This window comes from Fusarium verticillioides, chromosome 11 (assembly GCF_000149555.1).
Source record: "Fusarium verticillioides 7600 chromosome 11, whole genome shotgun sequence".
NCBI classification, from domain to species: Eukaryota; Fungi; Ascomycota; class Sordariomycetes; order Hypocreales; family Nectriaceae; genus Fusarium; species Fusarium verticillioides.
The window spans coordinates 830,628-856,290 of NC_031685.1; the positions used below are offsets into that span (position 1 = coordinate 830,628).

Below are 25,663 nucleotides of genomic sequence, written 5' to 3' on the forward strand. Positions count from 1 at the left end.
TAGAAGTCTATAAAATAAAAGCTATTAAAAATACTTATAAAATTAATAATAAAAGAAAATACTTAATAAAATAGAAAAACTACTTAGAGAATAAAAGTATATAGGAACTACTAAAATACCTTATTAATACCTAATAACTCCTAAAGAACTTTTACTAATATTAAAATAAAGAATATTAGTAAATATAGAATTCTAGTTAATTATATTAAAAACTTCTTAAGATTAAGCCTTAAAGATAATTAAAGACTCTACTTAATTAAAAGAGAAACTACTTTACTCTTTTAATAATTATATATTATAAGAAAATAACTTATTACTTTACTCCTTAAAATAATATTTTATCTTTTATACTTAAGTAAAATAAGCTATAGCTTCTTTAAGAGCTTTCTTAGCTTTAACTTTATCCTCTTTTAACTTTTTATATTCTTTTATATTTTTAGAAACTAGAAAAAATAGTTAATATAATATAAACTAGTTATTATAGGAAAAAATATATAAAAAGTTATAATCCCTAAACTGTTATAAACTACCTTTACTTTAATATAATTTTTATAATAATTAGCCTGATTTTTATTAGCTTTATAAATAAGATTATAATAGAAATAATAAAAATATAATATAATATAATTACTAAATATATAGATATATTAAGTAAAAGAACTAGATTTAAAGGTTTTAGTATACCTAGCTTTAGAGATATAACCTAATATAATAATTAATAAGATATATAAAAGAAAAATATAAGTCTAAGTTAATATATACTAAGATAAACTAATAAATAAATAGATCAGTATAGTCTTAAGGATAAAAACCTAAAGGAAAGGAAAGATTATATTATAACCCTAGTAGTTATATTATATATTACCTATAAATTTCTTACTAATTATTAAAAGACTAATAACTTCTATCTTAATTTATAATAAAAACCTAATTATATTAAGACTAAGGACTTATTATTATAATCCTAGATTAATACTATATATTTTAGTCTTTAAACCTTAATATATTAATATATTTTATAGCTAGTATATAAAGATACTTATTAGCACTTTTATAGAATCTAACTTACTAGCTATTAATAAAACTTCTTTCTATTAATTAAGCCTAATATATATTAAATCTACTATTAAGGGACATAATACTTTAATAATACTTAGTTTACGCCCTATATAATCTGCTAATAATAAACCTAAATATAGCTTAGTTTAATATAATTAGACCTAACTGTTATACCTATATATTCTGTAAATATAAACCTAGTATAGACTAGTTTACCTGTTTAGAAACCCTACTATTATACTTAAAGTCTAAAGAAAAAAAAATAAATCTTATAATATAGAGGATAAGATATCTTTAGTTATATTATATATAGTCTATATACTGCTAAATCGGGCTAGGTAGGACTAGATTGGCTTTACCCTATAAATCAAATAGAAATTCAAAAATATAGAGACTAATAAAAAAGAATAGCATAGTAACGCACCTCCTGATTTTGGCAGTCTATCTGGGTTCTCTCTGCCGAAATAAGCTCTCAGCCACAGATTTTGACTGCAAATCACATATCTGGCGTGCTTAATGCATAGGGGAAAACATCAAGCCGAAGGTAGTGCTGCAGAAGAAGCAACAGGGATGACTTGTAAGCGCGCAGTCGATGTGTGCCAGCACGAGTTGTTCATTCTCAGGCTACTATATTTACCCAAGCTCCTTTCTAGCCCAGGAACGGCTCTAGAGCCTGCCCAAGCTAGTCATACTCTCGATTCCCGGCAACTCTACGACCCTTGACAAAAACCTGTGCCACATTCCTATCATCGCCCGTCATAACATACTTCTCAAACAAGCCCCTCAGTGAGTCTTCCTCCTCTCTAGGTGTCATAGCAGACTGCAGTCCTGTTGTTGTAGCTATCCAGATTGCATCAAACTCCTTACCAACTTCAAAGTTCCCGATCTTGTCTTGGAGACATAAGACCTTGGCGCCCCCCATTGTCGCCAGGTAAAATACTTCCTCAAGTGAAAGAGCCTTGTCTTCGCCCTTGGACATAACTTCGCGCGCATTTGAAGCTATCATCGCCTGTCTAATGACTGCTAGCATCTGAGATGCCCAGCCGCCTCCACTATCAGTACCAAGACCGCATTTAATTCCGCGGCGGAGGAAATCGCGGATAGGTGCTACCATGAAACCACCACCGACTGTCATGTTGGCAATAGGACAATGGGCGATGCCACATTTCAGTACTTCAAGGCGTTCTTTTTCGTAGTCGGTCATGATGGTGCAGTGCGCAAGGATGCTGCGCTTGTTGAGTAGACCATAGCTTTCATACAAATCGGCCTCGCTGCCTTTGAACTGCGGGAACAGCTCCTTAGTGAAGTCAATCTCTTGCTGAGCTTCGTTGAAATGTGTCTGCATAGCCAGAGTATCGTCGGCTTGAACCATATCTCCGAGGCCACGAAGAAGATCGTCAGTGCAGCAGATGGCGAATCTTGGTGTAACAACTGGCTTCACCAACCCCTCTTGATCCTCTCCGGCGGGGCTCAGGGCACGGATATGAGCAACGCACTCTTTGGTCTCGCGAAGAGAGTCCTCTGCGCTTTGCTCACGAAGATAATCGGGTGCATTTCTGTCCATGTTACATTTTCCGACAAACGCGCGTTGGCCTTTCGCGTGGCATATGTCGGCTAGGATGCGTGTCGCTTCGGCATGCCGAGAGCCATAGTACGAGGCAGTTGTGATTCCCTGTCGCAGAAAGTCCTGAACTGTATGTTCATACATCTTTCTCGCATATTCTGGATCAGAGAAGCGAGCCTCGAAGGGAAACGTCACTTGGTCGAGCCAATCGAGGATGTGAAGACCTTGACCAAGACCCCGCATCGGCCATTGAGGAGCGTGATTATGCGTATCAACAAATCCTGGGATCAGAAATTCACCATGAGGGAGATGATGGATTTTGGCACCTGAGGGAACTGCATCCTTGGGGACATCGGCAGGGTTCTTCCAAAATCCTTTAATGATGCCGTCGCTGATGACGAGAGTTGCATCGTCGACAAATTCCAGAATTTGGAGGTCGAGTGAGTGAATGGCTGCCCCACGGAACACCACGACAGAAGGCATCTTGAGTAATCAAAACGAGATGTTGCTCACACAGGAATGAAAATAAAGAAGAGTGTAGGTGATCTTCATATGCTTACATCGGCAAGTTCAAATACCGTGGGGCAGCTCCGATAAGCGTCACTCCGCGTATACCCACCCAATCACAACGCAGGCAATTATCGGGCCAGGTCGGTCGAGCTAGAGATCAGGTCCCCTCTTGTTCCTCAGCACCTAACCTTCGTGATACCCTTGACGGAGTCAGTATGGACCATCGCTCAAGTGAGGCAATTGCCCTTCGGTCGACGCAACGAGCGCCGCGTAGTTGTCTGGCATGCGCATCTCGCAAAGTCAAATGCGATAAATCTGTTCCTTGTTCACGATGCATCAAGCGTGGCCAGGCTGAATCATGTGTCAGGGAAATGGTCCTTATTCGCGGCCAGGTGACCACGTCTGTGAATTATCCTCATCTTGTTTGTGCCATTGAAGCTGATAAGATAACAGATGGCAAGACGGGCCCGAAACTCCGACATACCAAGAGCTCAAGGAAGAGAATAAACGTCTAAGGCGAGAGATCACTACACAAAAGGAACATCAAGGGCACCGCCAAAGCAATACACTCCCGCAAGCCCATATACCTAGCAGGTATATCGATGATATAGAGTATACTCCAGGCGAGTTTGCTGATGGCTTATGGGAAAGCCTGGCTTTGGAGTCTGATACTAGCAAGTCCCCTGTAACAGATTGGGCGGATGTCATCCTGCCCAATGTAGAGTGCAGTAGGAAGCTTATAGAGTTTGATATGACATGGGACTCTTGGGTTCATTATGCTCTCGAATATCCTCAATTCAAGGACGAATGCGATACGCTCGCAGAAAGTTTAGAGGCAGGCCTTGCACTTGATGAAGCTGACGTGCCATGGCTCGCTGTCTACTTCAGTGTCCTCAGTGTAAGTTACGCAATGCTCAATCGAGCTTCTTCGCCAGATGTTGGGACTGACGAGCGGTAAAGACAGCTCTTTTGATGATGAAAGACGACGAAGCTCAAAGCTTGCCACTCTCCCCAGGAGTTACCATAGAGCAAGTATCTCAAAATTGGTACGAGACAGCCCTTTTCTGTCTTCACAAGGCAGACTTCTTGCGTGTACCCAATGTGCATAGCGTGCAAGCAATAGCTGTCCTATGCATGGCCTTCAATAACCGTGGGGATTCGGAGCTGGGACATCACTTGCGAGTGTCGGCGATCCGAATTGCGCAAACTCTCCGCTTAGCAAAGGATGATGGCGAACGTGAGAAAGGGCATCTGAGCCTTGAAGCAGAGCGCCGTTTGTGGTGGACACTGGTTATCTGCGAATGGTAAGACTTCAAAATATCGATATCGCTCCAACGCTAATCAACTTCTTTGCAATCAGGTTGAACTTGACGCATGAGTCCCCAGTTATAGACGAATCTGACTTTAGCATTCCCCTGCCTTCTGTCTCTCACCGTGAGGCACAGGCTACGCTCGTGGACCCCGCTCACTATCACATCTTTATGGCTCGAACATCGCAAGTCATATACAAGTTTCGCATATCACTGAAATACGGTGTCAAATCGTTGAAAAATGCTATCGACATCGTCAAAACTGCTGACGAAGGGCTAGCGAGCATTATTGACTCGTTGCCAAGTCACTTGCAGCCCGAGAGTGATGCAGTCACCGATGCAGAGATCCAAGATCTCGAGAGCACCCAACCGTGGATCAAGTGGCAACGCTACGACTTGACTCTCGTCCTCCTGCATCTGCGCATGCACATCAACCGTGTTCTTCAAAAGCAGTGGCTATCATCTCCCGAGGAATATCACTGGGCACGAACAGTTAGCGTCACATCTGCCATGAGCCTAATTTGGATTAATCGAAGCTGGGATCAGCCGGCGTCAACCAGAAAGCAGTGGTAAGACAATCCCGCCCATACGTTTACTTGTAGCATACTGAATTCTCAAGGGCGCTGTCGTACCATATTTACTCTTCTGCTATGTTTCTGCTGCGGGAATGCCAAAGCACTAGCCACGAGGGAAAACGTGAGTATCTCGATGCTATTGAAGCTGGGCTTGTCTTGCTGGACGCTGTTGAGTCACATAACCTACTAGCTCGGCATGCTGCCAGAGTCTTGCGGAAAAGTATGAGCGAAACCGGTATATGAATGGATTTCGGGCTACAGAATATTGAAAACTATGCATGCTGTAATACTGGGCGGTTTGACAAACTTGCCTTAGAGCAACCAGCTTAGGGAAGAACTTTGGCATCCTTCAGTGTATCAAAAACCTTGCTCAGGGCCTCCCAACTATCCTCATATAAATTCCAACCAAGCGTTCGCGCTTTGCTCATACTAATCACGAGATCAAAGTTCCTACCCAGCACGAAACCGAGGAATCCCCACGTAGCCCCTTCCAATGCCTTTTCATCCAAGCCCTCTCGCTTAGCGAGTTTCTTCCAAGCTTCCTTAACCTCCACCTGTTGACTCCATTTGGTTAAATCAATAGTCTGTTCCATCTTGCCTGGTTTGGTGACACCCTTGAGTCCAGAACTCTCCTCATGCAAGATAAGTGGAGGAACGGGATTCAAATCCGTAGATGAGCTCAAAGGGTGAGACTGCTGGAATTGTAAGGCGTTAACCTTGGTTCCAAATCGTTCTGCGACTTTAGGCCACAGGTTCTGCCAGCTCTCAACATCACCATTCACGACATTGAAAGCTTCGTTGGCAGCCTTGGGTTCAAGCACGGCCCATTCACAGAACTTTGCATGAAGGTCGGCGCTTGTGAAACTGTCAAAACCAGTGTAAAACCTCTCTGAACCAGGGAAGATTAGATCTTGACCAAGCTCTTGGCTGGTTGCTGCGTAAATGCCAACTGCCGTAGCCAGGTTCATGAAGTTTCCACGCGCATATCCAATGACATCATTGGGATAGGTGACATTCCAGCTGATGCGACCATTGGACTTGTCGCAGAATTTCTTCAGGATATCCTGCTGACGATAGTAGAAGTTGGGCGGAAAGGTTGACTGGTCAGTTTGCCAAGGATCAGACTCGAGCATGGGATTCTTGACAGGTCCGAGATGGACACCATATTGCTTCGCTCCCGTAACAAGCAGGAACCTTTTGAGATTCTTGTCGATACCGCTCTTGACGAGGGCATCTACGAAAGCTTGTAGCATATCGCCATTGACATCCCAACTCTCCTGTTCGTCAGCCTTTTCGAGGTAAGCGGCAAAGAAGACATATTCAGCCGAGACACCCTGCAGGTTCTTGGCTACCTGATCAGCGTTCCCGGTGAGGTCGATGTGTCTGTGTTCAACATTGGAAGGAAACTCTTCTTTCTGAGAACGTGAGAGAGAATAGACTTTGCTCCATTTCTGAGGGTTCTGGCCAAGCTGGTGAACAATTTCTCGACCAAGAATGCCTGTTGCGACTGTGAGATATGCAGCTTTGATCCTCGGGTGATCGTCTACCTGTAGCTCCAACAACAATAGCAGTCGACATGTTGTATGATTATCTCGTTCTAAGGCTTCTGTATCTCGGAATCTAAGTGTTGGCAGGATTGTGAAGTAGATGGCAGTGGTTTGCTTATAGTTTACCTGTGGCACGCACAGAAGAGGGGCACATATGAGGGTTAAAAGAGCCTTGATTTCTCTTATGTGATGGGGGGAAGCTATGCTCCTTCTATACGTAAGGAGCATTGATCCTTGTCAGGGAAGCTACACCGGTCAGGGCTATCCTATCTTTTGACATTACCTACGGGTTGCTTGTGGCTTGCTTATGGCTTGCTTGTGTGCTGACACTCTGCACGACGGGCGCCATAATGAGATCAGCCATACATCACTCTCCCCACCATCCACAAAACGATGACAAATTCATTACAAACACAATGCGACTCTGAATAATATTATTACTGTGCATTACGATGTTTTTCGGTGAAACTGAAGCAAGCAATTGTTAGACTACAGCCTGATGTCACAAATGGATATAGACACTATTACAGAACCCCGGGCGGATTATTATAAGCTCAGCCTGTCTGAATATTTTGCTTCTCGACTGACGTAAAGTAAGTAGTCTTCTGCGACGTAGTAGGCATACCAAATATTTACAGTAGGTGGAATCCGAAAGCGTTGCGCGCTTCAGCATTCAGACCATGAAGGCCAACATATCCCTTCAGTGCGCTCTCATCCAGATCATTCCCATCAGCGTAATCAGCAGAAGGCCGTCCTGCTAGTGTAGCAAGAAGCTGCTCTTTGACGTAGGCCTCATTCGCTGGCGTTTTAGGGCAAGCTGCTATGAAGGCTACTGACGCGTTGTTCTTTCCAAGATGCTCGGTATCGACAGCATGACAAACCTGGACGTAGTTTTTGTCAGATATTGGACAGGGATAGTTATATAGATTCACTTACATCGCAATGCCACCATACTGTATCACCAGGTTGTACCTCTGGCATATGAATAAGGCATTCCTCAAGCCTCAGATGAGGATGGGATGACCGACTCAAGCGCTGACTTTCTGGCTTCATAGTTCCTGGGAACCAACCCGAAGAGTCGTCAAACGTCCACTTCTCAGCGTCCATTATATGACCGGGATCCTTCGGTGGACTGAAGAAGGGTCGGAGAAGGAGGTATGCGATTACAGTCTTGACATTAGGGTATATCATAATGGTCCCCTCTCTCGGTGCCGTTGGCGTCAACGCAGTCCATCCTTGGAACGTGCGCAGCACCGTCGAGTGAGCAGGGCCCTGGTAAAGCTCTGGATTGGCATTCTTTCTCGCTTCTAGATCATAAGCATCATGATCTTCTGGTCTACCGGAGAAGATGTCATCGTAAACTTTTCGGTAAGTTGGATCAGCCCAGCGACACAAACTTCCAGCATCAATATGAGGACCCAGCCCAAGGAAGGGCTGGCCTGGTGCACGATCGCGAATGCCATCAAGATATACAAGAGGGTTGGGTGAAGTATCTTCTGCAGAGTACTTCCAAAGCTCATTCAGCTTTCGCTGCAGCTTCAGGTGGTTTGGATGGGAACGAAGGGTGTTTTGTGTTGGTGAGTTGTACAAAACCAGCATCGATGGGCTTTCCTTAGGCCATGCTTGGATAGAGTCTCTGTTATCCGCGACATATTTCTTTAGGTCTGAGTAAAGTGCTGTTGCTTCTTCCCTGGGAACAGTGCTGCGACAGACGAACGAGCCGATTCTCTTGATCTCAGCCTCTTGCTCTGGCGAGAAGCCGTCTTCAATAATTTGTTGAGTGTCGAAGACGGGGACAATAGTGTTTCCCTTCTCGATAATCTCATTGGTGATATTTTCGAGTTCCTTGCAGACTTTTAACCAGCTTCGCTGCAGTACTTCGGCGCCATACTTGCTGATGATCGCTTTCTTGACCTCCAAGAACTCAGGGTCTTTGGAGGACGATGCAGTCTCAGAGGTGTACTCGGGCCACGCAGGCCACTGTCGGATAGGGCCAGGCATTTCGATAAGTTTACTGATTGAAAGAGGTTGAAATTCACGGTTCGGTGATATCCTATCCTTTTATCTCCTAGCTCTATATCGCGTCTCTCACTTTGACTTGCTTGATTGACAAACTACTCACTAGCGGGTGAGCTCGGCCGAGCTCGACCGACTTCGGTTCAGAGCGTGAAGCTATTGGTCAGAACTCAATCAAATCGTTATCTGCTCAGGATCTAGATCCGATGCGGGGAGTTGCGGGCCTGATAAGACCAACTCGCTGAGTCCCTGGGTATGTCTTCCCCAGACTTGATAAGCCAATGACAATAAACGTATTTGTTCTAAGATATAAGATGGTCCCTGTAACCGTTCAAAAAAAAAAAAAAAAAAAAAAAAAGAGCCAAACTCCTGGTTCAGCTCATCATTCGACAGCGACCGTCTCAATCATGGCATTTGAACGAAAACATGTCTCCAGGCTTGTTCCTGCAGATCACAAAATCCTCATGCCTCTCCTCCTGGCAGTGACCATCGTGAACTCAGCTGTATGTACGGATCCACTCCCCTACAGAGTCAGCTAACAACATACAGACCCTGGGTTACGACTCATCCGTCATGAACGGCCTTTTGATCTTGCCCTCCTACTCCGAATACTTCCACTTGACAACGGCCACTGAAGGTCTCAACAATGCTGCCAATTGGATGGGCAGCATCTTCGGTGCCTTTCTCATGGGTCCTATTCCCGATCACTTCGGCCGCCGACGCGCAATCTACATCGCATCGATCGTAACCACAATCGGCATCATCTTGCAGGCTGCGGCTCAGAACATACCTATGTTCGTGGTCGCCCGTTTTCTTGTCGGTGTTGGATCCGCTATTAGCAATGGCGCTGCACCAACCCTTCTTGGAGAGCTGCTCCCTCCACGTCGACGAGCCCGCGTCCTCGGGTTGTTCTTCTCCTGCTTCTACGTCGGTAGTTTGGCCTCAGCCATCATAAACTACGGAAGTCAAAATATTCAGAGCACATGGGCTTGGCGATTACCTTCTCTTCTCCAGTTTGTTCCCAGCTTGTTGGCTGTCATGATTGTTCCCTTCGTCCCGGAGTCTCCACGATGGTTGATATCTAAGGATCGGAACGAAGAAGCTCTCGAAGTTCTGGTCATTATGCAAGGTAAGGACAAGACTGACCTCCAAAAGGGAAGTGAGCAGCTGGAAGAGATTAGGAGCACGATCTTGCGCGAAGCTCAAGAATATCCTCGCAACCCCTGGAGGGAGATGATTTCCAGCAGGCCGAACAGGCGCAGACTGGCTATTCTATGCAGCTTTGGACCCATGATCAACCTGTTTGGTAACTTTATCATATCGTAGGTCACGCCATTGTTACCGCGCTTGATCCATCAGTCTAACAATTGCAGCTTCTACCTCACCAAGATCCTCAATCAGGCCGGCATAACCAACACGACAACCCAGACACAAATCCAGGTTATCATCAACTGCTGGTCATTCGCGGTCGCTGTACTCGGTAGCTTCATGTTAGACATTCTCGGGCGTAGATTACAGACCTTCATCGGTGTTGGCGGCATGGTCGTTACTCTCTTACTGATAGGCGGTCTCATCAAGCGTAGGTTCCAGTATCTGTTTGGTCTGATGCTTGCTAACGTGGATTATAAAGGTTTCGGCGAAAGCACCAACAACTCCGCCATATACGGGACTATCGCTGTCATTTTCCTCTTCCAAGGATTTTACGCCTTTTCAATCACGCCAATGACAAGCTTGTATCCCACCGAGGTCTCGCCATTCAAGCTTCGTGCTACAGGCATTGCCATCTTCCGCATGCTTGACTCCAGTGCTGGGTAGGAAAGATCCATCTCTCGTGTTCCAAGCTTTACTAACCACATAATCTAGTCTTCTTGCTTCCTTCGCCATGGCATATGCAATGGCTGATCTGGGATGGAAGTTCTACTTCATTAATGCTTCATGGGATTTCATATTCCTCGTCATTGCTTACTTCACCTTCGTGGAAACGAAGGGCTTGGAACTGGAAGAGATCAATGCGAAATTTGGAGAGTCAACTGTGGTGGAGGCTGTGGTAGAAGACTCCGCATCCAATGACAGGGGCAGTAAGGACGACTGGACGGTCAAAACGCAGGCCCAGTAATCTCGAAAGAGATATGCATTCTGTCGGCTAGAGTTACTTCGCAAATAGACATAAGTAAACCGAGTAACAGATAATTGGTTCTCTAATATCACTTTCATGCCCCTTGCCTACCCCACTCGACATATCCACCGGGATTTGAGTCCCTTCCCACCGGGAATGACGATTGCTCCCACCGGGATGCAACCCCAATCCCCTCACGGGCACCATGGCATTCTTTACTGACCTTCCCCATATAGATCGGATCTCCCTTCTCCGCATTTGCAGTTCCTGACATAGGACAAGCTCCATCTCGCATTCAACCTACATTGGCGCGGCAGTCTAAACTAAGCATAATGTCTAAGCTCTGCACCTTCGCCAACAAGTGTCCAGCTTGCGAACCTGATCGTGAAGCATTGGCGCGCCACTCTATTTGAGACATGGCATCGCGTGTTCCCCAGAGTTTACGGTACGGGTCGCTTCATGTAGATCATTGCTGACGCAGCATTGGTGCGCGTATTTGATCCAATTAATCACAAGCAGGTGTTTCGTGTTTCCTATTTGTGGAACAGAATCTCGTGGCAGATGTTCAGTCAAAGCATCGGCTAAATGCCATATGGAAGGTCCCCCGGATCTGCAAATGTAACATTAAACTTGGCGCTCCAATGACAGCAAGAGCTCAGGCCCAATTCATCTGGTGTTATGGGGTAAAGAGTTGTCTAATTTTGTAGTTTATGGGTATCGATGTCATGGATATATAAACAGCTGCTGATCCGGCGTAACTTCCGCTTCATCAAATCGACCGATCAACAAAAACCAGCTTCAGCTTCATCATGGTCGTGGTCAAAGCCTCGGCCCTCTTTTTGGGCCTTGCGTCCCTAATTCTTCCTGTCAGCGGTCAAGCTGTCAATGACGTGGCTGATGCCTTCGACTTGACTCAGGTCTCCCTTACTGATAGTCGATGGATGGACAACCAGAACCGAACATTGAACTATCTTCTGTCGGTTGATCCCGATCGCCTACTCTACGTCTTCCGGAAGAACCACGGTCTCGACACAAAGGGTGCACAGACAAATGGCGGCTGGGATGCACCCGATTTTCCCTTTCGCAGCCATGTCCAGGGCCATTTCCTTACAGCCTGGACACAGTGCTACGCTTCCGCTGGTGTCAAAGAATGCGGCTCTCGAGCTACATACTTTGTCCAGGAGCTCGCCAAATGTCAAGCCAACAACGCAAAGGCTGGCTTCAACAAAGGATATCTCTCTGGCTTCCCGGAAAGTGACATTTCTAAAGTAGAGGACCGGACGCTCAGCAACGGAAATGTCCCTTACTATGCTATCCACAAGACACTAGCTGGACTTCTGGACGTTTACCGCCGGATGAATGACCAGACCGCCAAAGACACCATGCTCTCACTCGCCAGCTGGGTCGATACACGCACCTCGAAGTTGAGCTACAACCAGATGCAGAGCATGTTGCAGACTGAGTTCGGTGGAATGAACGAAGTCCTCGCCGATATCGCTTTTTACACCAACGATTCAAAGTGGCTCAAGGTTGCTCAGCGCTTCGACCATGCTGCCATTTTTCGACCTCTGCAGCAGAACACCGACAAACTCTCTGGCCTGCACGCCAACACCCAGCTTCCAAAGTGGATTGGTGCTCTTCGTGAGTATAAGGTAGGTGGTGATAAGAAGTACCTCGACATTGGTCGCAATGCATTCAATATGGTCGTCAACCGGCATTCTTACGCCATTGGTGGAAACAGTCAGGCCGAGCACTTCCGAGCTCCTGATGCGATTGCTGGGTTCCTCACTGATGATACTTGTGAAGCTTGCAACAGTTACAACATGCTGAAGCTCACTCGCGAGCTTTGGGCCTTGAACCCAACTGACGCCTCATACTTTGACTTCTACGAGAAGGCGCTCTTGAACCATCTGCTTGGTCAGCAGAACCCCAGCAGTGATCACGGACATGTCACATACTTCACACCCCTCAAGGCCGGTGGGCGTCGTGGAGTCGGTCCTGCTTGGGGTGGTGGTACCTGGAGCACTGATTACAACTCTTTCTGGTGCTGTCAAGGGACAGGAGTTGAGACCAACACCAAACTCATGGACTCGATCTACTTTCACACTTCTGATACACTCTACGTCAACCTATTTACTCCTTCGAAGCTCAATTGGTCCCAGAAGAAGGTTTCTGTCACCCAGACGACTGAATTCCCTGAGAGCGACACATCAACATTCAAGATCTCTGGTGATACTAGCGAATGGACTCTCGCAGTCCGTATCCCATCTTGGACCTCTAAAGCCTCCATCAAGGTCAACGGCCAAGCTGCGAATGTGGCCATCCAGTCCGGCAAGTACGCTCTAATCAAGAGACAGTGGAAGTCTGGAGATACCGTCACAGTCCAACTCCCCATGAGCCTCCACACCGTTGCCGCCAACGACGATCAGACCTTGGGTGCGATTGCTTTCGGACCCGTCATTCTGGCTGGTAACTATGGCCAGTCTACCCTGAACGGCAACCCTACAATTGACCTGGCAAGTATCAAGCGAAAGAGTAACACTGGTCTGACATTTGGAGCTACCTCTGGTGGAAAGGCTGTCGAGTTGGGCCCTTTCTACGATGCCCAAGGATTCAACTATGCCGTTTACTGGAAGTTGAGTGGCAAGCTTTCAAGCTGATTTGTCCTGTAGCGGGGTTAGGGGGCGTTGAACTTGATGGCGGTTATGAATTGAGAGGACAAAGTGCACGATGAAGTAGCCGGAGCTTCTTTCTGTATATTGTTGGTCAAGTATATATGGGAACTTATGATTGCGAATGATCACACTCAGTGCCCGTGAGATGACCTATTAACATGTAGTATGATGTTTTGAACGCGATGAAAGATACACAACCGTCGCGACCAAGAGCTCGCTTATGGCAGAGGCTTGTTTCCTGAGAGGTTGGCCCCCAAGACACACGACTTTTGCCTTACCCTTCTATTTATTGCCACGATATTGAGACTTTTGCGGTGTATAGTATACGAGCCAACTCTGTATGGGCAAGTCGGCCGCGAGATGACCCATGGTGGTATTTGATTCCTGCGGATTACGATATGGTCAAAACTCTCATAGACCATGAGGCACTGTTTCCCGCGCTTTCCGTCATTGCGTGGACGTCGCCAGTAGGCATAGAGCCGCCATGGCAACTCTCCGAGCCTGCCGTCAAAATCGGCATCGAAATGAAGTGCGCAAAAACCAGGATATGGTATGAACCAGACGAAGAGTGGCTTGATGAGCTGGAAAGAAACCCGGCGAATGTGTATTCGGACACTGGTTCGGAGTATTCAGAGGCAGGGTCAGGGGAGACAGGTTCGGAGGAGGCTTCAGAGACTGGTCGGGAGGAGACTTCAGAGGAAAAGTCCTAAAAGCAAGGTGATGACCTTGTCCGTTGTTATGACTTCTATCATGCTCAGTACATATGTTTCACAGCATACCAGTTGCAGTGTGTATATCTCAATATGCCAATATCATTAAAGCTTCTATTTTCATTATTTGGTATCAACATTAAAGTCTTATCTATGAGCATCCATGCTTCTTTGTATCGTTCGCGTATAATCCTTTTCCGCACTGCGTAGCGAAGGATTTGAGCTCGCTGCTGTATCTGGGTATCTTGGGTCTCTCTCCGCCGAGTCATCAACCTCGACCACCACCGATGTCACGGTATCCATCTGAATAGCCGGTCCTCTCAGAGACTCTTGGCTGATGGTGCGTGTCATTCCCTTTCTGCTTCTATTCTCTGAACCGCTTGCCCTAGCAGGCCACGACCACCAGCCTCCAGCGACGTTCTCGTCTGCTTGTTGGCCGCCCTGGATCGAGATGGTGTTTCCGAACCGACGACTAGGTGTTTTGAGGAAGGCGAAGGTGCTCAGGCCAACATCGTCAGATGAGATGTCGTACTTTGAGGCGAAAACAATGGTGTTTCGGGTTGTGCCAAATAGTAGGCAATCGAAAGAACCGTTGGATGCGATCATGGCACCTGCAAAGCAGAAGTAGCCGTTAGGCACATTTGCACCAGCCATCGTCGCAATACGGCCAGCCGCAAGAGGAAGGGTACACATGACATAGATGACGGGGTAGATCAGGAAAGCAGGGTTGCGGCTGAGTTGGAGTTGCATGGTATCAGCCTGGCTCGGTGATCCCGAAGACTCAAATCGGGCTTGGCGACGTAGATGGAAGAAGATGATGAGGTATAAGACGGATGTTGTACCAAGGCCGAGGAAGATGTAAAGGTAATGTGTGAATAGTCGAAGGTTTTCGTACTTTCGGTTCATCCAGCACTGTAAATTGTTAGAGGGCTGCCGACAGTCGATGGCACATACTGGACTTACCCAACTTCCAGCGCGGACAAAGAACCCTCCAAACTCTGCACCATTGCGAGTCACGGCAATCGGAATGAGGGATATGGCGTAAACAAAGATCCAGATAGCGATAATCATTGCGTACAGTACTCTCTGGGGTGTCTGTCGTCGTTTGACAACAGCAAGGTAAGTGTGAATGGCAATCGCAGTGATGAACATGGACGAAGCCAAGTCACCAAGCGACACGAAGAGTCCCTGGGTATAGCAAGACGCTGTTCCGACCATGATCGCATTATTTCGAAGCCACGCCGCGTTGAGAAAGAAGGCTACTCCCTGGTGCATGTCGGCTAGTAGTAGATTGATGATCAGGACGAGGAACTGATTCGGTCGTCGAGGTGCGGTAGGAACATTTCCATCGACCTTTTTGTTGGCGTCTTGATCGTTCTCGGCGAATATCCCATCAATACCCAGCGTAAAGTCTATCGCCCTCTGAATCGGTCCAGTCGTTTGTTGAAAGTGCCCCGAAGGCTGCGACTTGATGAACAAGCTCCATGTCGTAAGCTTATACACTAAATAAAAGAACAAAGTACTCGCAGAAAAGAACGAAATGAAAGCGAGGACAGTAACGGCAGTCAATCCGTGTCGAAGATCATCGTTCAAAGGATCCAACGTCCGCCCTTCAACAGGAAGATCGCCCCACGCCATTATTATTGTTTTAAACGAGAGAATCTGTCGAATCTCAGGAACGAGATGCGAACTGCAGATGAGAAATGACAGCCCCCCACGGGTATTAAGAGGGAAAAGGACCCTGAATGGGCCAAGAATGTAAAGGATTTATCGCCCAGAGGCACAGATCCACGATGTGACATCGCTTCGCAGCTGAGCGCCCGTTCTGTATTAACGCATCAAGGGAATCCTGGCATTTTTTCCGCACTAGAGTTCTCGGCAGACTCTTCTCGCGCCGAGGCTAGGCCAACCTAGTCGTCTCTCACGGATGTGGCTTTTTCCGCTGCAGATTCGTGAGAGGAAAAACGTGGAAGTCATTTGGCTATTCTACGGGTCAGTACGTAATTGAGATCCATTCTTGACATCTTGTCAGTTGGAGCGTTATCCATCACCCTTGAAGATAGTGGAGATAGAATGTCGTGTCTCAGGTTGATGAAGAAAAAAAAAAAAGTCAAAAGAAATATGCTTAGAAAATGGGTCTTCACCGACCCAAAGATCGACTCGCTTGCTACGGCACGATTGCACATCAATAGTGGATGAAAATACAACTCTCGAGTTCACTTCAAAACTCAACTCTATTTCTCTCACCTCACAAACGAGCCTCGGCACAGGATTCATCGTCCTTCTGTTCCTGACATGCCGTCCGCAAGTTGGGATCGGCGCTCGCGATGTGGCGTCGAGCGAGTCAGTCTTTGGTGTTCAAACGCTCCTCGCTAGAACATTCTTGGTAAAACGCTCAGACATAGCGGCCATCCCTTGTGTCTTAGCGCACCGAGCCCTGGGCGTTTCGGCAGTTTTGGTCATAGCGGGTGACATTTTTCACATTTCATGCGCTGAGACGGTCTAGAACGAGCGAGGTCTTTGAGTTTTTGTTAGTATCGGGCACTGAATCACGATTGGGAAGTGAGGCTGAGTGAGTGAATCGAACCATATTCCACTGCGCTGGGCCGTGCTGCTGCAGAAGCTGAAACAATACTAATTTTATATGCTTTGGACCTAAAAACGGCTGCCATTGAATTTGAACTCAGGTCGTATAAACAAAGCAAGGCTTCATCTCGATGAGTTGCATATTTACCACCGTAATATTCAATGTTATCTGCCGGGCATGACTCAGTGCTCAGCCCTACTTCACCCATGATCCATGACCCTACATTGTAACTATGTATTCAGGCCGCAGCGCAAAACCGCGTATTTCTACGCGGTCTTTTCAGCGAATTGTCTCTCAACTTCCTCCGCAAATTTCCCAATGCTATCGAATCTCCATTCAAACGCCACATTTTCTTTCAATCTCTCATAGTCACCTCCAACACCTGTACCCTCTTTCTTTTCCCCGCCGCGAGAGATCCAGACACTTCTGATGCCGAACTGTTTGGCCGGGACGTGATCTGCAGTCAAACTTCTCGCTACGTGTAGTAATTCCCCGCGATCCTTGTCGACGTGCAGATCGCTTCTCAGATGATCAAACAAGTAGTCGAAGTTGCCCTTAGCGGGTTTATAACTACCGATGTCTTCGGCAGTGTAGACCTTGTCGAATTCAGCGGGCTGAAGATGCTTTAGAGTTGAAGAGGCGTTGACGTTATCCATGTTAGTGAGAATGATGAGTTTGTAGTGTTTCTTCAAAATTTGCAGGCCTGGAATTGTGTCGGGGAAAGGCAGCCAAGTTCCAGGTAGGGACACAAGATGGTTCATTTCTTCTTCAGGTATAGAAACATTGAGCTCGTTTGCGAGACTTTTGAATGAGCGCGAGACGATACTGCCGTAGCGCAGGGTAGGCTCCCCCTCTTCAACGACCTGGGTAAGCTCATGAAAGCGTTGAATCAACAAAACAGGATTCTTTTTATAGTCGCTCTCGAAAGGAAGACGACTAATGATAGGCTGTAAGCCACGGATCATTCCGGACTCTTGGTCTATCAAAGTGCCGTAGCAGTCAAATGACAGAGCCTTAAACGTTGTGAGATCGGGATAAGACATGTTAAAAGTGGTGGGCTGAAAAGTAAAGAATGATTTGACATGAGTGAGTTCTTGGCAAATGTATCTATTCTGGTGTCTGATGGGTAAGAAATTGGGCAAGAGACGAAGTTTCAGTGAGATGGTTGATTATATTAGTGAAGTTTATATACTCAATTTGCAAGGGCGTCGTTGACGAGATGACGATTTCCTTCTGACCTCTGACGTCAAGGCAGAATCCTTCTGCTGAAGCGGCGAATTCTGCCCGAGAAATGTTTCAGCCGATCGAGTTTTATAATAATGCTGTGGAAAAAACACAATCATCATCGGTTTCTAATCTCAGATACTACATTCATGGATTAAGCCACCGTAGAATTATTTCATTAATTATTATATACCGATAAACGCCTAAAGTTTATTAGTTAAAAGAAACCAGGAACTAATAGTCTATGAAACAAGAGCAAAAAGAAAAAAAAACTCGAAAAGGGGTAGTCAGATCGTTAAATGTTCAGCTACCCGACAGCTTGGCAACCGCTGGTGCCTTGCGGATCCAGTCTGGCAGGCCACTCTCAGCAGAATCAACAAGCCATCTGGCCAGCAGACTCCTTGGAATAGAATAGGTATAACCTTTCTGTCCAACATATCCCACGAAAACCTTTCCATCTTCCCTATCTTTCATCCAGCTTTCCTTATCAGGTTCCCCAGGGATGGCCGAGATACGAAATTGGGTCCAATCGAGGTCCTTGGCCTCGTTCTCGAATGTTTTTCCGATGGTGGTGATAGCACGATAAGCGTTGGAAAATACGGTGCGGACCATGAAGTTTATTGATGGTTGGAGGACAGTGAATGCATCTTCTTTCCGGGTGATGGTGAGCGTTCCCATTGCAAAGATTCGCTTAACGCCATGTCGGCGCATCGCTGGAAAGAGGGAGTCTTTGTAGAAGTCGGGGATAGCGTTTGGGGGTGAGGTGCGATCGGTGATGAGAGGTCCAAGGAGCGAGATGACAACATTGACCTTGGCCACGGCTGTGTCGAGAGCTGCCTTGTCGGTCAGATCTCCTTTGACGGTCTGAGGAGGTTAGCGATTTCCTTCACTCATGAATGCTAGGATACTTGGGACTTACCTCAAGCAATGGATCGGAGGACAAGTCGCTGGGGATCTTCTGAGGGCTTCGTGCATATGCTACCACCTTGTGTTTGCGATACAGTAGCTCGCGAAGCAGACAAATGCCCGCAGGTCCGGTACCGCCAAGCACGAGGACAGTTAGCGGAGCCATATTATATTAATGTGTGAGTCGTTGGAATATTGCTGAGTGAAGAATAAAAGCACATAATTCTATTGATATGGGTTATATATTCGATTTTCGCTCTACGTTGCTAACGTCAGCATCGGATGCAAAAAGTATCCGTGTACGGACTAGGGATAACCTAAATCTGCGCGCGGAGATTGATAGTGTTTTGCGATCTAAATCCAATTCCGGACGCACACTGACCAATCTCAACGACTCAGATGTAATAAGCTTGCCCATTTCGGGTTTAGCATGCTGAAGAGATTCCGCGCGGAATGCTCAACTTTCGAATCGCCCGCAACATCTCTTGCATGACCACGATTACAAACAATGAGAAAGAATGGAAGCTGTTGGATCTGTCGCTTACGCCACAAGAAATGTGACGAGATTCATCCGACTTGCGGAAATTGTGCCGCGCTCGGATTGGCATGCCATTTCAGCGATGCTAAGCCAGAATGGATTGACAGTGGTGAGCAGCAGCGGCAAATGAGCCAGCGCTTGAAGGCTCAGGTCAAACGAAATGCCAGAAATAAAAGGGGGAGGCAGATGATCCAGAAAATCGCTCATCAGCTCGAAGGTGAGCCGATTCCTCGGGTTGAAGAATTTGCTTCACCCCCAGTCCCTACTCAGGGCGAAGCAGCACCTGGCATAACTATCTCGGAGTCGGTCGACGACACAACACCAGCTTCTTGGCCTAGCAACAATACTCGTATCTCGCTGGACACTGAAAATCGCACACATAATGTACTCGATACTGTCGACCTACCACTACGCGATAATCCCGAGCACTCCCTATTTGGGACTACTTTTCGTGAGAGGCTCAACGTCAATCTCGTTGGCGAGGAGGATCTCCGTTTCCTCATGACCTACAAGGACTATGTTTTTCCACTACTTCACCCTTTCTATCACACTTCGTTCTTCGAAGGCGGTCATAACTGGCTTCTGGTTGCTGCCTTCAGAAACCCCGAGTCAAGACAATTGATCGTGAGCCTAGTTACGTACTTCTTCTCCGTCGTGCCCCTCGTTCCTGGCGCAGGATATACCATGTGTTCCACCTTTGCCTGGGAGCAAGTTCAGAAGCAATCGGAGCAAGCTTTCAAGGGAATGCAGAGTAGGGTTGAGATGCTTGGCGCCACCGCTAATCTATGGGAGAGAACGCATCTTTTTGGAGACATCATGCTGTTACTCGAGTTCGAGACCATGACTCAGTACTCCCAAGCATGGAGACCTCATCTCGATGCTACGAGAATCCTCTTCAAGCAGATTCTCGACTCACCAGAATCAAGGCATGTTGTGTGGCGCGTGACATTTGATCCGACGCAGATGTCAGCGGATCAGGCGAACAGAATTAATTGCTCAGACGTCAATTTGTTTTCTTCAACGCAAGTAGCTTTACGCTTTTTCGCTGCCAAAATCATTCTCGCCGACATCGTATCTAGTAGCGCACTGGAACAGGTTCCAAGTCTCAATGAATATCACGAAAAGTTGATGTCGGGCCAAGGTGAAACCAGTCTGAACATGAAAGATGTGACTGGGTGCGAGAACTGGGTGTTTCTCAGCATTGCGGAAGCAGTGGCTCTCAACGTCTGGAAGAAAGAGACGAAAAGGAAAGGGAATTTCTCTTTTATGACTTTGGTTCAAAGGGCAGGCAAGATTCTCGAAAAGCTTGATCAGGGCCTGGCGATGTTGACAGATGAAGAGCGCCGATCACAAGAGACCAACCACCAGCCAGGTGAGATTTTCACAGAGTTTACTCTCCTACGAACCATGCGCCCTCCACACGACGCCTACTATGCCATTACTCGGGTATGGACGAACGCTGCACGGCTCTACCTAATTGTCGTTCTCTCGGGATGGCAACCAGATATGGACGAAGTCGTCGATCTCGTGTCCGCAAATCTAGTTTTACTGGAAAACCTGACGACGCCAAGCTGGTTGACGACGCTCGCGTGGCCCATCAGCGTGACAGGGTGTTTGGCCTCCGAAAGTCAAGAGACTGTAGTTGAACAAGTGTTTAGTAGAACGAAGCCACTGAGCAATGTGGGCGGTTTGATCGAGGCTATGAAGGTCATTCGGCAAACGTGGGCACGGCGAGGGGAGTTAAGCCAAGAGTGGGACTTGACGGCTTGCTTTAGGAGTTTGGACAAGATTCCGTTGTTGGTGTGAGTGATCGAGGATGCTTTAGACAGTGGAGAACGGTCAGGCGTGCCACTAAGGTTCCCTTGGGGAGCAAGAAGATACCAGTCTTTTATTTATAATATTTGAATAGGCTTAGTAAAGGGCATCCTAAATTTAGTAAAGACTTTCTTAAAGTTAATATAAATTTCTTAAGTATTTGCTAATTTACCTAAATTCCTTTATCACTAAGGATCAAGGTCCTCGGCTTTTTAGGTTCTCTCTGCAGGAATAAGCTCACAGCCACAAGTCTCAGCTTCAAATAACACTTCTAGCCCACAACTTAGGCATCGATACCAGTCCTGGGTTTTCGTCCCTCCGCCAGGGCTCACGTAAGAATCGATAGACAAGCAAAAGACTCACCAGACAGTAGTAATCATGGCTTGGAATATTATTGGTGAGGTAAGAACAGATCCGCGAGCAACTGACTTACTCACAACCCACTAGCCTAAGGCTATCAGTAGCAATACTCATCTCGAGAGCCCGCCCGTCCTTCATCATGAGCAGCCTGAGTCTTTGAGCCCCAGACTTTCCTGTTAAAGATTGCCAAAGTTAGCATATAACGTTGTGATAGACTGAAACAAGATACGATGGAAAGTCTCATATGTCAGGCGATGTCGGTTCAATGGGTCCTCAAAGACGCAGTATTCCTTGCGAGTAACCTCAGTTCGGCAAAATATTATGCATCATGTAGAGTGATGAGTAGGAGAAAGAAATCAGGACAAACTGTACCTTTCATGAGTAGTCTTCTTGACAGTGCTTGACTACAGATCTAGCATTGTCGGATCTAAGCTACAAGACTGCTGTCACAGTTTATATGCTATATTATGCATCGTTGCGTGCCCCGTATTATCGTCTTACTAGCTGATGATCTCAAAATGCAATGATACTTCAGTGCTCACGATGAATCATTTTGTATAGCTCGCTGTATCTTACGTCACGCCGAGACGAAAAGAGTTGACCGTGAGAACGTCCCCTGCTCTCAATGCTGCAAAGTTGCGGCTCGGGGTTGATGAAGTGCCCGTTAGATGGATGAGGGGCCTCACTTGAAGTCCGCCGCCACACAGACCGTTCTGAAGACAATCACTCGGGTCGGATGTTGCTGTTCTCCTTGAGCCACCATTGACACTGCGAGACATACAACACGATGTGGACCTGAGCGACGGAATTGTAGTAAAGAGTATCTTCAAATAAACCCTAAAATTAACATCTAAATCTAATGGAAGGGCTTTACGAGTCTACAGTACCACCTTCTGAATGGTATTAAGTCTAGGTACTCCGACAACCCACTTGAAGGCTTGAAGGCCTCTCTAACTTGTGCTGTCAAAATTAAGTTGCCTGACAGCGAACACTGCGTCGATCAAGATAAACTAGTTAACCACCCCTGAATATAGCACGGGCAGCTCGGAATTAGACATATTCAATACAGGATGATACAGAATGACTCATAGTGATTCTCCCGATTTGGTAATTTTGATCTGGGGATGACTCGCACTGATTGGACTACAAGCAAATTTATTGTGAAGGAAACCGAACGAATCTAAAGAAATCTAGAATATATATCTATACGAAATCAACAACTAGAGCCTTCAATTGTATTCCCTAAAATCCCCAAGGGTTACAATTTTTGGCGTTGAGCATGTTTGTTTACATCCCGGGGCTCGCGGTATGAGGCATTTTGACAATGAAGTCTCAATCAAGTACAACTGACTCCCCCTGCGGCTTCAATCTTGATTCTATCCTTCGTTAACTACAGTTACGTGCTAGAAAGACAAGAGACAGAATCACTCTTGCTCCTATGCTACTGATATTGCATGGCGGAATTGACGCCTTCAAGGCCCGAATGCTTGCGCTCAGGATTCACCCACAAGAGTATCGCTTTCGCCTCTGCTCGATTTTTGCCTACTAGTATCATCTCGAGGCTGTTGAGATATCTCGCATATATATGCCGAGATATGCAACTATGCTTAAGTAACGCGATAGATTGGAGGAACACGATATTCGGCAGATCAAGTTGTGTTCGGCACATTCAACTGCCGATCGAGATGCTTGGCCAGCTGCCAATTCAATATCCAAACTCGGTAGAATAAAATGCTGATCTCATCTCAGAATTAACATCGACAATTTGACATAGGTTGATCTCATATTAATTATGTGGGAAGTCCCTCCTGGGGATGAACGTCCCCGGACCCAGAATCCCGGGCGTGCGCATTCTAAGCCCGCATTATTATGTCCTGCCACCTCCGCATTCAACAGGTTTTCATTTTAGTCCCGACCGTTCCGCCGATCCATCCGAAAAGAAACATGAATAACGCCGTCGTAACATTGGACTTGATTACAAGCCACAGTTCTCTGTCCCAATCTCGGCCGATTTTTGTTCAGGATATCTGATCGGCTCAAGGTGACGACGCCATTATGTTTGCGTGCTCGCGCTTGATCCCGAGTTCATTCGCGGTAATGAAAGAACACAGCTGCTGGGCAAGAAAGCCAAGTCGGGTGACAGTTGCGCGTTGGGTGATTTGAGCAGAACCGCTATCTGGTTTCTTGTATGCTCCGATAAAGAAAGCGAATATGTTTCTTTGTTTGATGATGGCGACTGTTGAGAGACCTCAGGCTCTGAGGGAGAGGTAGGATCATTAACGACTGGCATTTTGGTAGGTTTGTAGAATTGATCGGCGATGGTGTTCCACTTCGAGTGATTTGGGCGAATGCACCACATTTATGACCGTTGAACTGTATTTATATCATCTGCCACGGGGCGTTGGGTGAATCTCCGCAGTCCATGCGTGCGGGGTGGACGTTGCACTCGGATTCTTCGGCATATCAGCGCTACTGACCGCCCTACGTAATGAAATACCGGGTCCAGGAGATATCCTGTTTTAAATCCCGTCGCGAGTCTCTCTCGTGTTCCTTTTCTTGCTGCTGGTTTCTCTTCTCTTTCTGCTCTAACTAACCCCGTTAGATCCATAGGCAATCATCTTTGGTGGTCCAATGAACGTGGCACAGCCCACTTGAGCTCAGACAAGAATCTAAGCGAGGCCTTGATTTACAGTGGGTTATCCAGCCCCTAGGCCAGCTGATGCTCTGAGTCGCTGACACGGCATCTGGGGAATCGCACTGGATCATCACCCGAGCGTCGCAGTTGTCAATTCATACAACAGCTCTTCTTTATATGCTTCTTGTCCACCAATCTCACTCGACATGCATCTTGAAGCCGTTCGTGGAGTGAGGATAAACACTGTACGCAACAAAACTCGCATCAGCATGTGACTGATGGTTGCAACCCATAGCCTTTTGACACATGAAGCCCCCCAAAGACCCTTCGAGAACGGTCCGTAACCCATAGTAAAATGCAGGGTTCAATATGCATCTCTGGCACGAGACAGCCTACGCTACGTCATGCGCTTCTAGAGTATGAACCATCACTTTCTGGAGGTAGTTTTAAGGGTTTCTCTGGTCCCCAAGAATGGGCAACATTATCAATACCAAGAATAAAATAAGCTGGATCAAATATTTTTTAATATTTTTTAATATTTTTTTTTTTTTTCCCTTTTTTTTTATATCAAGCATTTTGCCCATCAAAATTCCGTACTGGACTATAAACCAGACCAAATCAACCGACATGGATACAGACAATAACAAGCGCCTCTTGAATCGATATGGGATCCTTCCGAAGCGAGGCAGCCTTCTCAATCACCAATTAGAGGTTCGCATGAACGATTTTGTCCTCGAAATGTGCCAATCTAACAGGGTGAAAGGGGAGAAAATATTTCGACTCGGGAGACTTTGCTCTTAACCAAGCTCATCAGTCATCTAACATTGGCAACGTCAAAACAGGTCGCGAACATCCAATCCGTCAAGACATATCAGAGCCGTCTAGTTCCGTCCCAAGTTCCAGCAACATTGATGATAACGCAACTCAACAGTCATCAACAAGACGAAGAAGCACGGAGGTAAAGTTTCATGCTCAAACACAACTTCATCAAGAGATGAAAAGCCCTCCCGAGAGTGAAAATCACGGAACAGAAGAGGGAAACAATGAGTAGGTTACTATTGATACAATGTACGTTTGAGAAACATGACCCGATTCGCGAGTTTTATGGTCTTCTCATGCAGATGGAAAATGCATATTTATCCAAAGCCTATTACAACCTATATTACTATGGCTGTCTATGTAATTTTAGCTACACAAACCTCTCTCTCAATGTCAACGTCAAAATTCCTTCTCCTCTGAGATCTTGGTTTGCGTTGTGCTCATCCAAACACCATCAGTAGAAGCGTAATTGGTTTAGTGGTAAAATTCTCCGTTGCCATTCGAGCAGCGTCGGGGAGCCCAGGGTTCGATTCCCTGATTACGCATTGATAGAGCTGAAGCTCAAGATATCTTTTGGCGATTGTACTATCCATATTTTTGTGAGTGTTCTGCCATGTTCCAGCCGGCGTTGGAGGTAGCGTTGAGGTTCAACTAAAGTTCAAGGAGGCTAAACCTTTGCTTGGTCACGAGGCAAGGC

General features: G+C 46.4%; 13 protein-coding genes and 1 non-coding gene across 15 annotated transcripts; 7 read left to right on the forward strand and 7 right to left on the reverse strand.

Annotated features, from left to right (window-relative positions):
- Window positions 1-1,640: 1,640 nt before the first annotated feature.
- FVEG_10922 (guanine deaminase) lies at window positions 1,641-3,171 on the reverse strand. Its single transcript, XM_018900085.1, has one exon. It carries the CDS (start codon window positions 3,104-3,106, stop codon window positions 1,742-1,744), a length of 1,365 nt encoding a protein of 454 aa, XP_018758296.1. The 5' UTR covers window positions 3,107-3,171; the 3' UTR covers window positions 1,641-1,741.
- A 152-nt stretch (window positions 3,172-3,323) lies between these two features.
- FVEG_16922 (hypothetical protein) lies at window positions 3,324-5,395 on the forward strand. Its single transcript, XM_018906159.1, has 5 exons — window positions 3,324-3,533; window positions 3,587-4,031; window positions 4,094-4,437; window positions 4,494-5,012; window positions 5,063-5,395. Exons 1-5 carry the CDS (start codon window positions 3,349-3,351, stop codon window positions 5,259-5,261), a joined length of 1,692 nt encoding a protein of 563 aa, XP_018758295.1. The 5' UTR covers window positions 3,324-3,348; the 3' UTR covers window positions 5,262-5,395.
- FVEG_10921 (hypothetical protein) lies at window positions 5,245-6,724 on the reverse strand. The gene is made up of 2 exons (XM_018900084.1): window positions 6,566-6,724; window positions 5,245-6,516 (listed from the first exon to the last, which is right to left on the reverse strand). The coding sequence occupies exons 1-2, from the start codon at window positions 6,594-6,596 to the stop codon at window positions 5,345-5,347; spliced, it is 1,203 nt and encodes a 400-aa protein (XP_018758294.1). The 5' UTR covers window positions 6,597-6,724; the 3' UTR covers window positions 5,245-5,344.
- Window positions 6,725-7,197: 473 nt separating this feature from the next.
- On the reverse strand, window positions 7,198-8,566 carry FVEG_10920 (hypothetical protein; the record flags this gene model as incomplete). Its single annotated transcript, XM_018900083.1, has 2 exons — window positions 7,198-7,446; window positions 7,502-8,566. The coding sequence occupies 2 exons, from the start codon at window positions 8,564-8,566 to the stop codon at window positions 7,198-7,200; spliced, it is 1,314 nt and encodes a 437-aa protein (XP_018758293.1).
- Window positions 8,567-8,988: 422 nt separating this feature from the next.
- Window positions 8,989-10,697, forward strand: FVEG_10919 (hypothetical protein; the record flags this gene model as incomplete). The annotated part of the gene is made up of 5 exons (XM_018900082.1): window positions 8,989-9,084; window positions 9,131-9,903; window positions 9,955-10,160; window positions 10,212-10,392; window positions 10,445-10,697. The coding sequence occupies 5 exons, from the start codon at window positions 8,989-8,991 to the stop codon at window positions 10,695-10,697; spliced, it is 1,509 nt and encodes a 502-aa protein (XP_018758292.1).
- Window positions 10,698-11,506: 809 nt separating this feature from the next.
- Window positions 11,507-13,357, forward strand: FVEG_10918 (hypothetical protein; the record flags this gene model as incomplete). Its single annotated transcript, XM_018900081.1, has 1 exon — window positions 11,507-13,357. One exon carries the CDS (start codon window positions 11,507-11,509, stop codon window positions 13,355-13,357), a length of 1,851 nt encoding a protein of 616 aa, XP_018758291.1.
- A 413-nt stretch (window positions 13,358-13,770) lies between these two features.
- On the forward strand, window positions 13,771-14,082 carry FVEG_10917 (hypothetical protein; the record flags this gene model as incomplete). The annotated part of the gene is made up of 1 exon (XM_018900080.1): window positions 13,771-14,082. The coding sequence occupies one exon, from the start codon at window positions 13,771-13,773 to the stop codon at window positions 14,080-14,082; it is 312 nt and encodes a 103-aa protein (XP_018758290.1).
- Window positions 14,083-14,176: 94 nt separating this feature from the next.
- Window positions 14,177-15,811, reverse strand: FVEG_10916 (hypothetical protein). The gene is made up of 2 exons (XM_018900079.1): window positions 15,046-15,811; window positions 14,177-14,994 (listed from the first exon to the last, which is right to left on the reverse strand). The coding sequence occupies exons 1-2, from the start codon at window positions 15,718-15,720 to the stop codon at window positions 14,230-14,232; spliced, it is 1,440 nt and encodes a 479-aa protein (XP_018758289.1). The 5' UTR covers window positions 15,721-15,811; the 3' UTR covers window positions 14,177-14,229.
- Window positions 15,812-16,935: 1,124 nt separating this feature from the next.
- Window positions 16,936-17,712, reverse strand: FVEG_10915 (haloacid dehalogenase, type II; the record flags this gene model as incomplete). Its single annotated transcript, XM_018900078.1, has 1 exon — window positions 16,936-17,712. One exon carries the CDS (start codon window positions 17,710-17,712, stop codon window positions 16,936-16,938), a length of 777 nt encoding a protein of 258 aa, XP_018758288.1.
- Window positions 17,713-18,170: 458 nt separating this feature from the next.
- On the reverse strand, window positions 18,171-18,986 carry FVEG_10914 (hypothetical protein). The gene is made up of 2 exons (XM_018900077.1): window positions 18,813-18,986; window positions 18,171-18,757 (listed from the first exon to the last, which is right to left on the reverse strand). The coding sequence occupies exons 1-2, from the start codon at window positions 18,963-18,965 to the stop codon at window positions 18,197-18,199; spliced, it is 714 nt and encodes a 237-aa protein (XP_018758287.1). The 5' UTR covers window positions 18,966-18,986; the 3' UTR covers window positions 18,171-18,196.
- Window positions 18,987-19,307: 321 nt separating this feature from the next.
- FVEG_10913 (hypothetical protein) lies at window positions 19,308-21,143 on the forward strand (the record flags this gene model as incomplete). The annotated part of the gene is made up of 1 exon (XM_018900076.1): window positions 19,308-21,143. The coding sequence occupies one exon, from the start codon at window positions 19,308-19,310 to the stop codon at window positions 21,141-21,143; it is 1,836 nt and encodes a 611-aa protein (XP_018758286.1).
- A 1,508-nt stretch (window positions 21,144-22,651) lies between these two features.
- FVEG_16921 (hypothetical protein) lies at window positions 22,652-24,039 on the reverse strand. The gene has a single exon (XM_018906158.1). It carries the CDS (start codon window positions 23,869-23,871, stop codon window positions 23,566-23,568), a length of 306 nt encoding a protein of 101 aa, XP_018758285.1. The 5' UTR covers window positions 23,872-24,039; the 3' UTR covers window positions 22,652-23,565.
- Window positions 24,040-24,051: 12 nt separating this feature from the next.
- On the forward strand, window positions 24,052-25,447 carry FVEG_16920 (hypothetical protein). 2 transcript variants are annotated; one of them, XM_018906157.1, is made up of 3 exons: window positions 24,052-24,392; window positions 24,460-24,858; window positions 24,911-25,447. In XM_018906157.1, exons 2-3 carry the CDS (start codon window positions 24,619-24,621, stop codon window positions 25,196-25,198), a joined length of 528 nt encoding a protein of 175 aa, XP_018758284.1. In that variant the 5' UTR covers window positions 24,052-24,392; window positions 24,460-24,618; the 3' UTR covers window positions 25,199-25,447. The 2 variants fall into 2 exon arrangements, with proteins under 2 accessions (XP_018758284.1, XP_018758283.1); XM_018906156.1 differs by having other exon boundaries at window positions 24,052-24,858.
- Window positions 25,430-25,511, forward strand: FVEG_16919. Its single transcript has one exon. It is a non-coding gene; the product is annotated as a tRNA-Gly (tRNA).
- Window positions 25,512-25,663: the final 152 nt, after the last annotated feature.

What these genes read in the sequence shown, in the direction of transcription:
- FVEG_10922 (XM_018900085.1), bottom strand. Translation starts at nt 3,106, where the DNA reads ATGCCTTCTGTCGTGGTGTTCCGTGGGGCAGCCATTCACTCACTCGAC.
- FVEG_16922 (XM_018906159.1), top strand. Translation starts at nt 3,349, where the DNA reads ATGGACCATCGCTCAAGTGAGGCAATTGCCCTTCGGTCGACGCAACGA. An exon ending in ATTCGCGGCCAGGTGACCAC is followed by an intron (nt 3,534 to 3,586) that starts GTCTGTGAATTA and finishes ATAAGATAACAG; the next exon opens with ATGGCAAGACGGGCCCGAAA. An exon ending in ACACTGGTTATCTGCGAATG is followed by an intron (nt 4,438 to 4,493) that starts GTAAGACTTCAA and finishes CTTTGCAATCAG; the next exon opens with GTTGAACTTGACGCATGAGT.
- FVEG_10921 (XM_018900084.1), bottom strand. Translation starts at nt 6,596, where the DNA reads ATGTCGACTGCTATTGTTGTTGGAGCTACAG. An exon ending in TATTGTTGTTGGAGCTACAG is followed by an intron (nt 6,517 to 6,565) that starts GTAGACGATCAC and finishes CAGTCGCAACAG; the next exon opens with GCATTCTTGGTCGAGAAATT.
- FVEG_10916 (XM_018900079.1), bottom strand. Translation starts at nt 15,720, where the DNA reads ATGGCGTGGGGCGATCTTCCTGTTGAAGGGCGGACGTTGGATCCTTTG. An exon ending in TTGTCCGCGCTGGAAGTTGG is followed by an intron (nt 14,995 to 15,045) that starts GTAAGTCCAGTA and finishes AACAATTTACAG; the next exon opens with TGCTGGATGAACCGAAAGTA.
- FVEG_10914 (XM_018900077.1), bottom strand. Translation starts at nt 18,965, where the DNA reads ATGGCTCCGCTAACTGTCCTCGTGCTTGGCGGTACCGGACCTGCGGGC. An exon ending in CCTCCGATCCATTGCTTGAG is followed by an intron (nt 18,758 to 18,812) that starts GTAAGTCCCAAG and finishes TAACCTCCTCAG; the next exon opens with ACCGTCAAAGGAGATCTGAC.
- FVEG_16921 (XM_018906158.1), bottom strand. Translation starts at nt 23,871, where the DNA reads ATGTGGTGCATTCGCCCAAATCACTCGAAGTGGAACACCATCGCCGAT.
- FVEG_16920 (XM_018906156.1), top strand. Translation starts at nt 24,619, where the DNA reads ATGGGCAACATTATCAATACCAAGAATAAAATAAGCTGGATCAAATAT. An exon ending in TTCTCAATCACCAATTAGAG is followed by an intron (nt 24,859 to 24,910) that starts GTTCGCATGAAC and finishes ACAGGGTGAAAG; the next exon opens with GGGAGAAAATATTTCGACTC.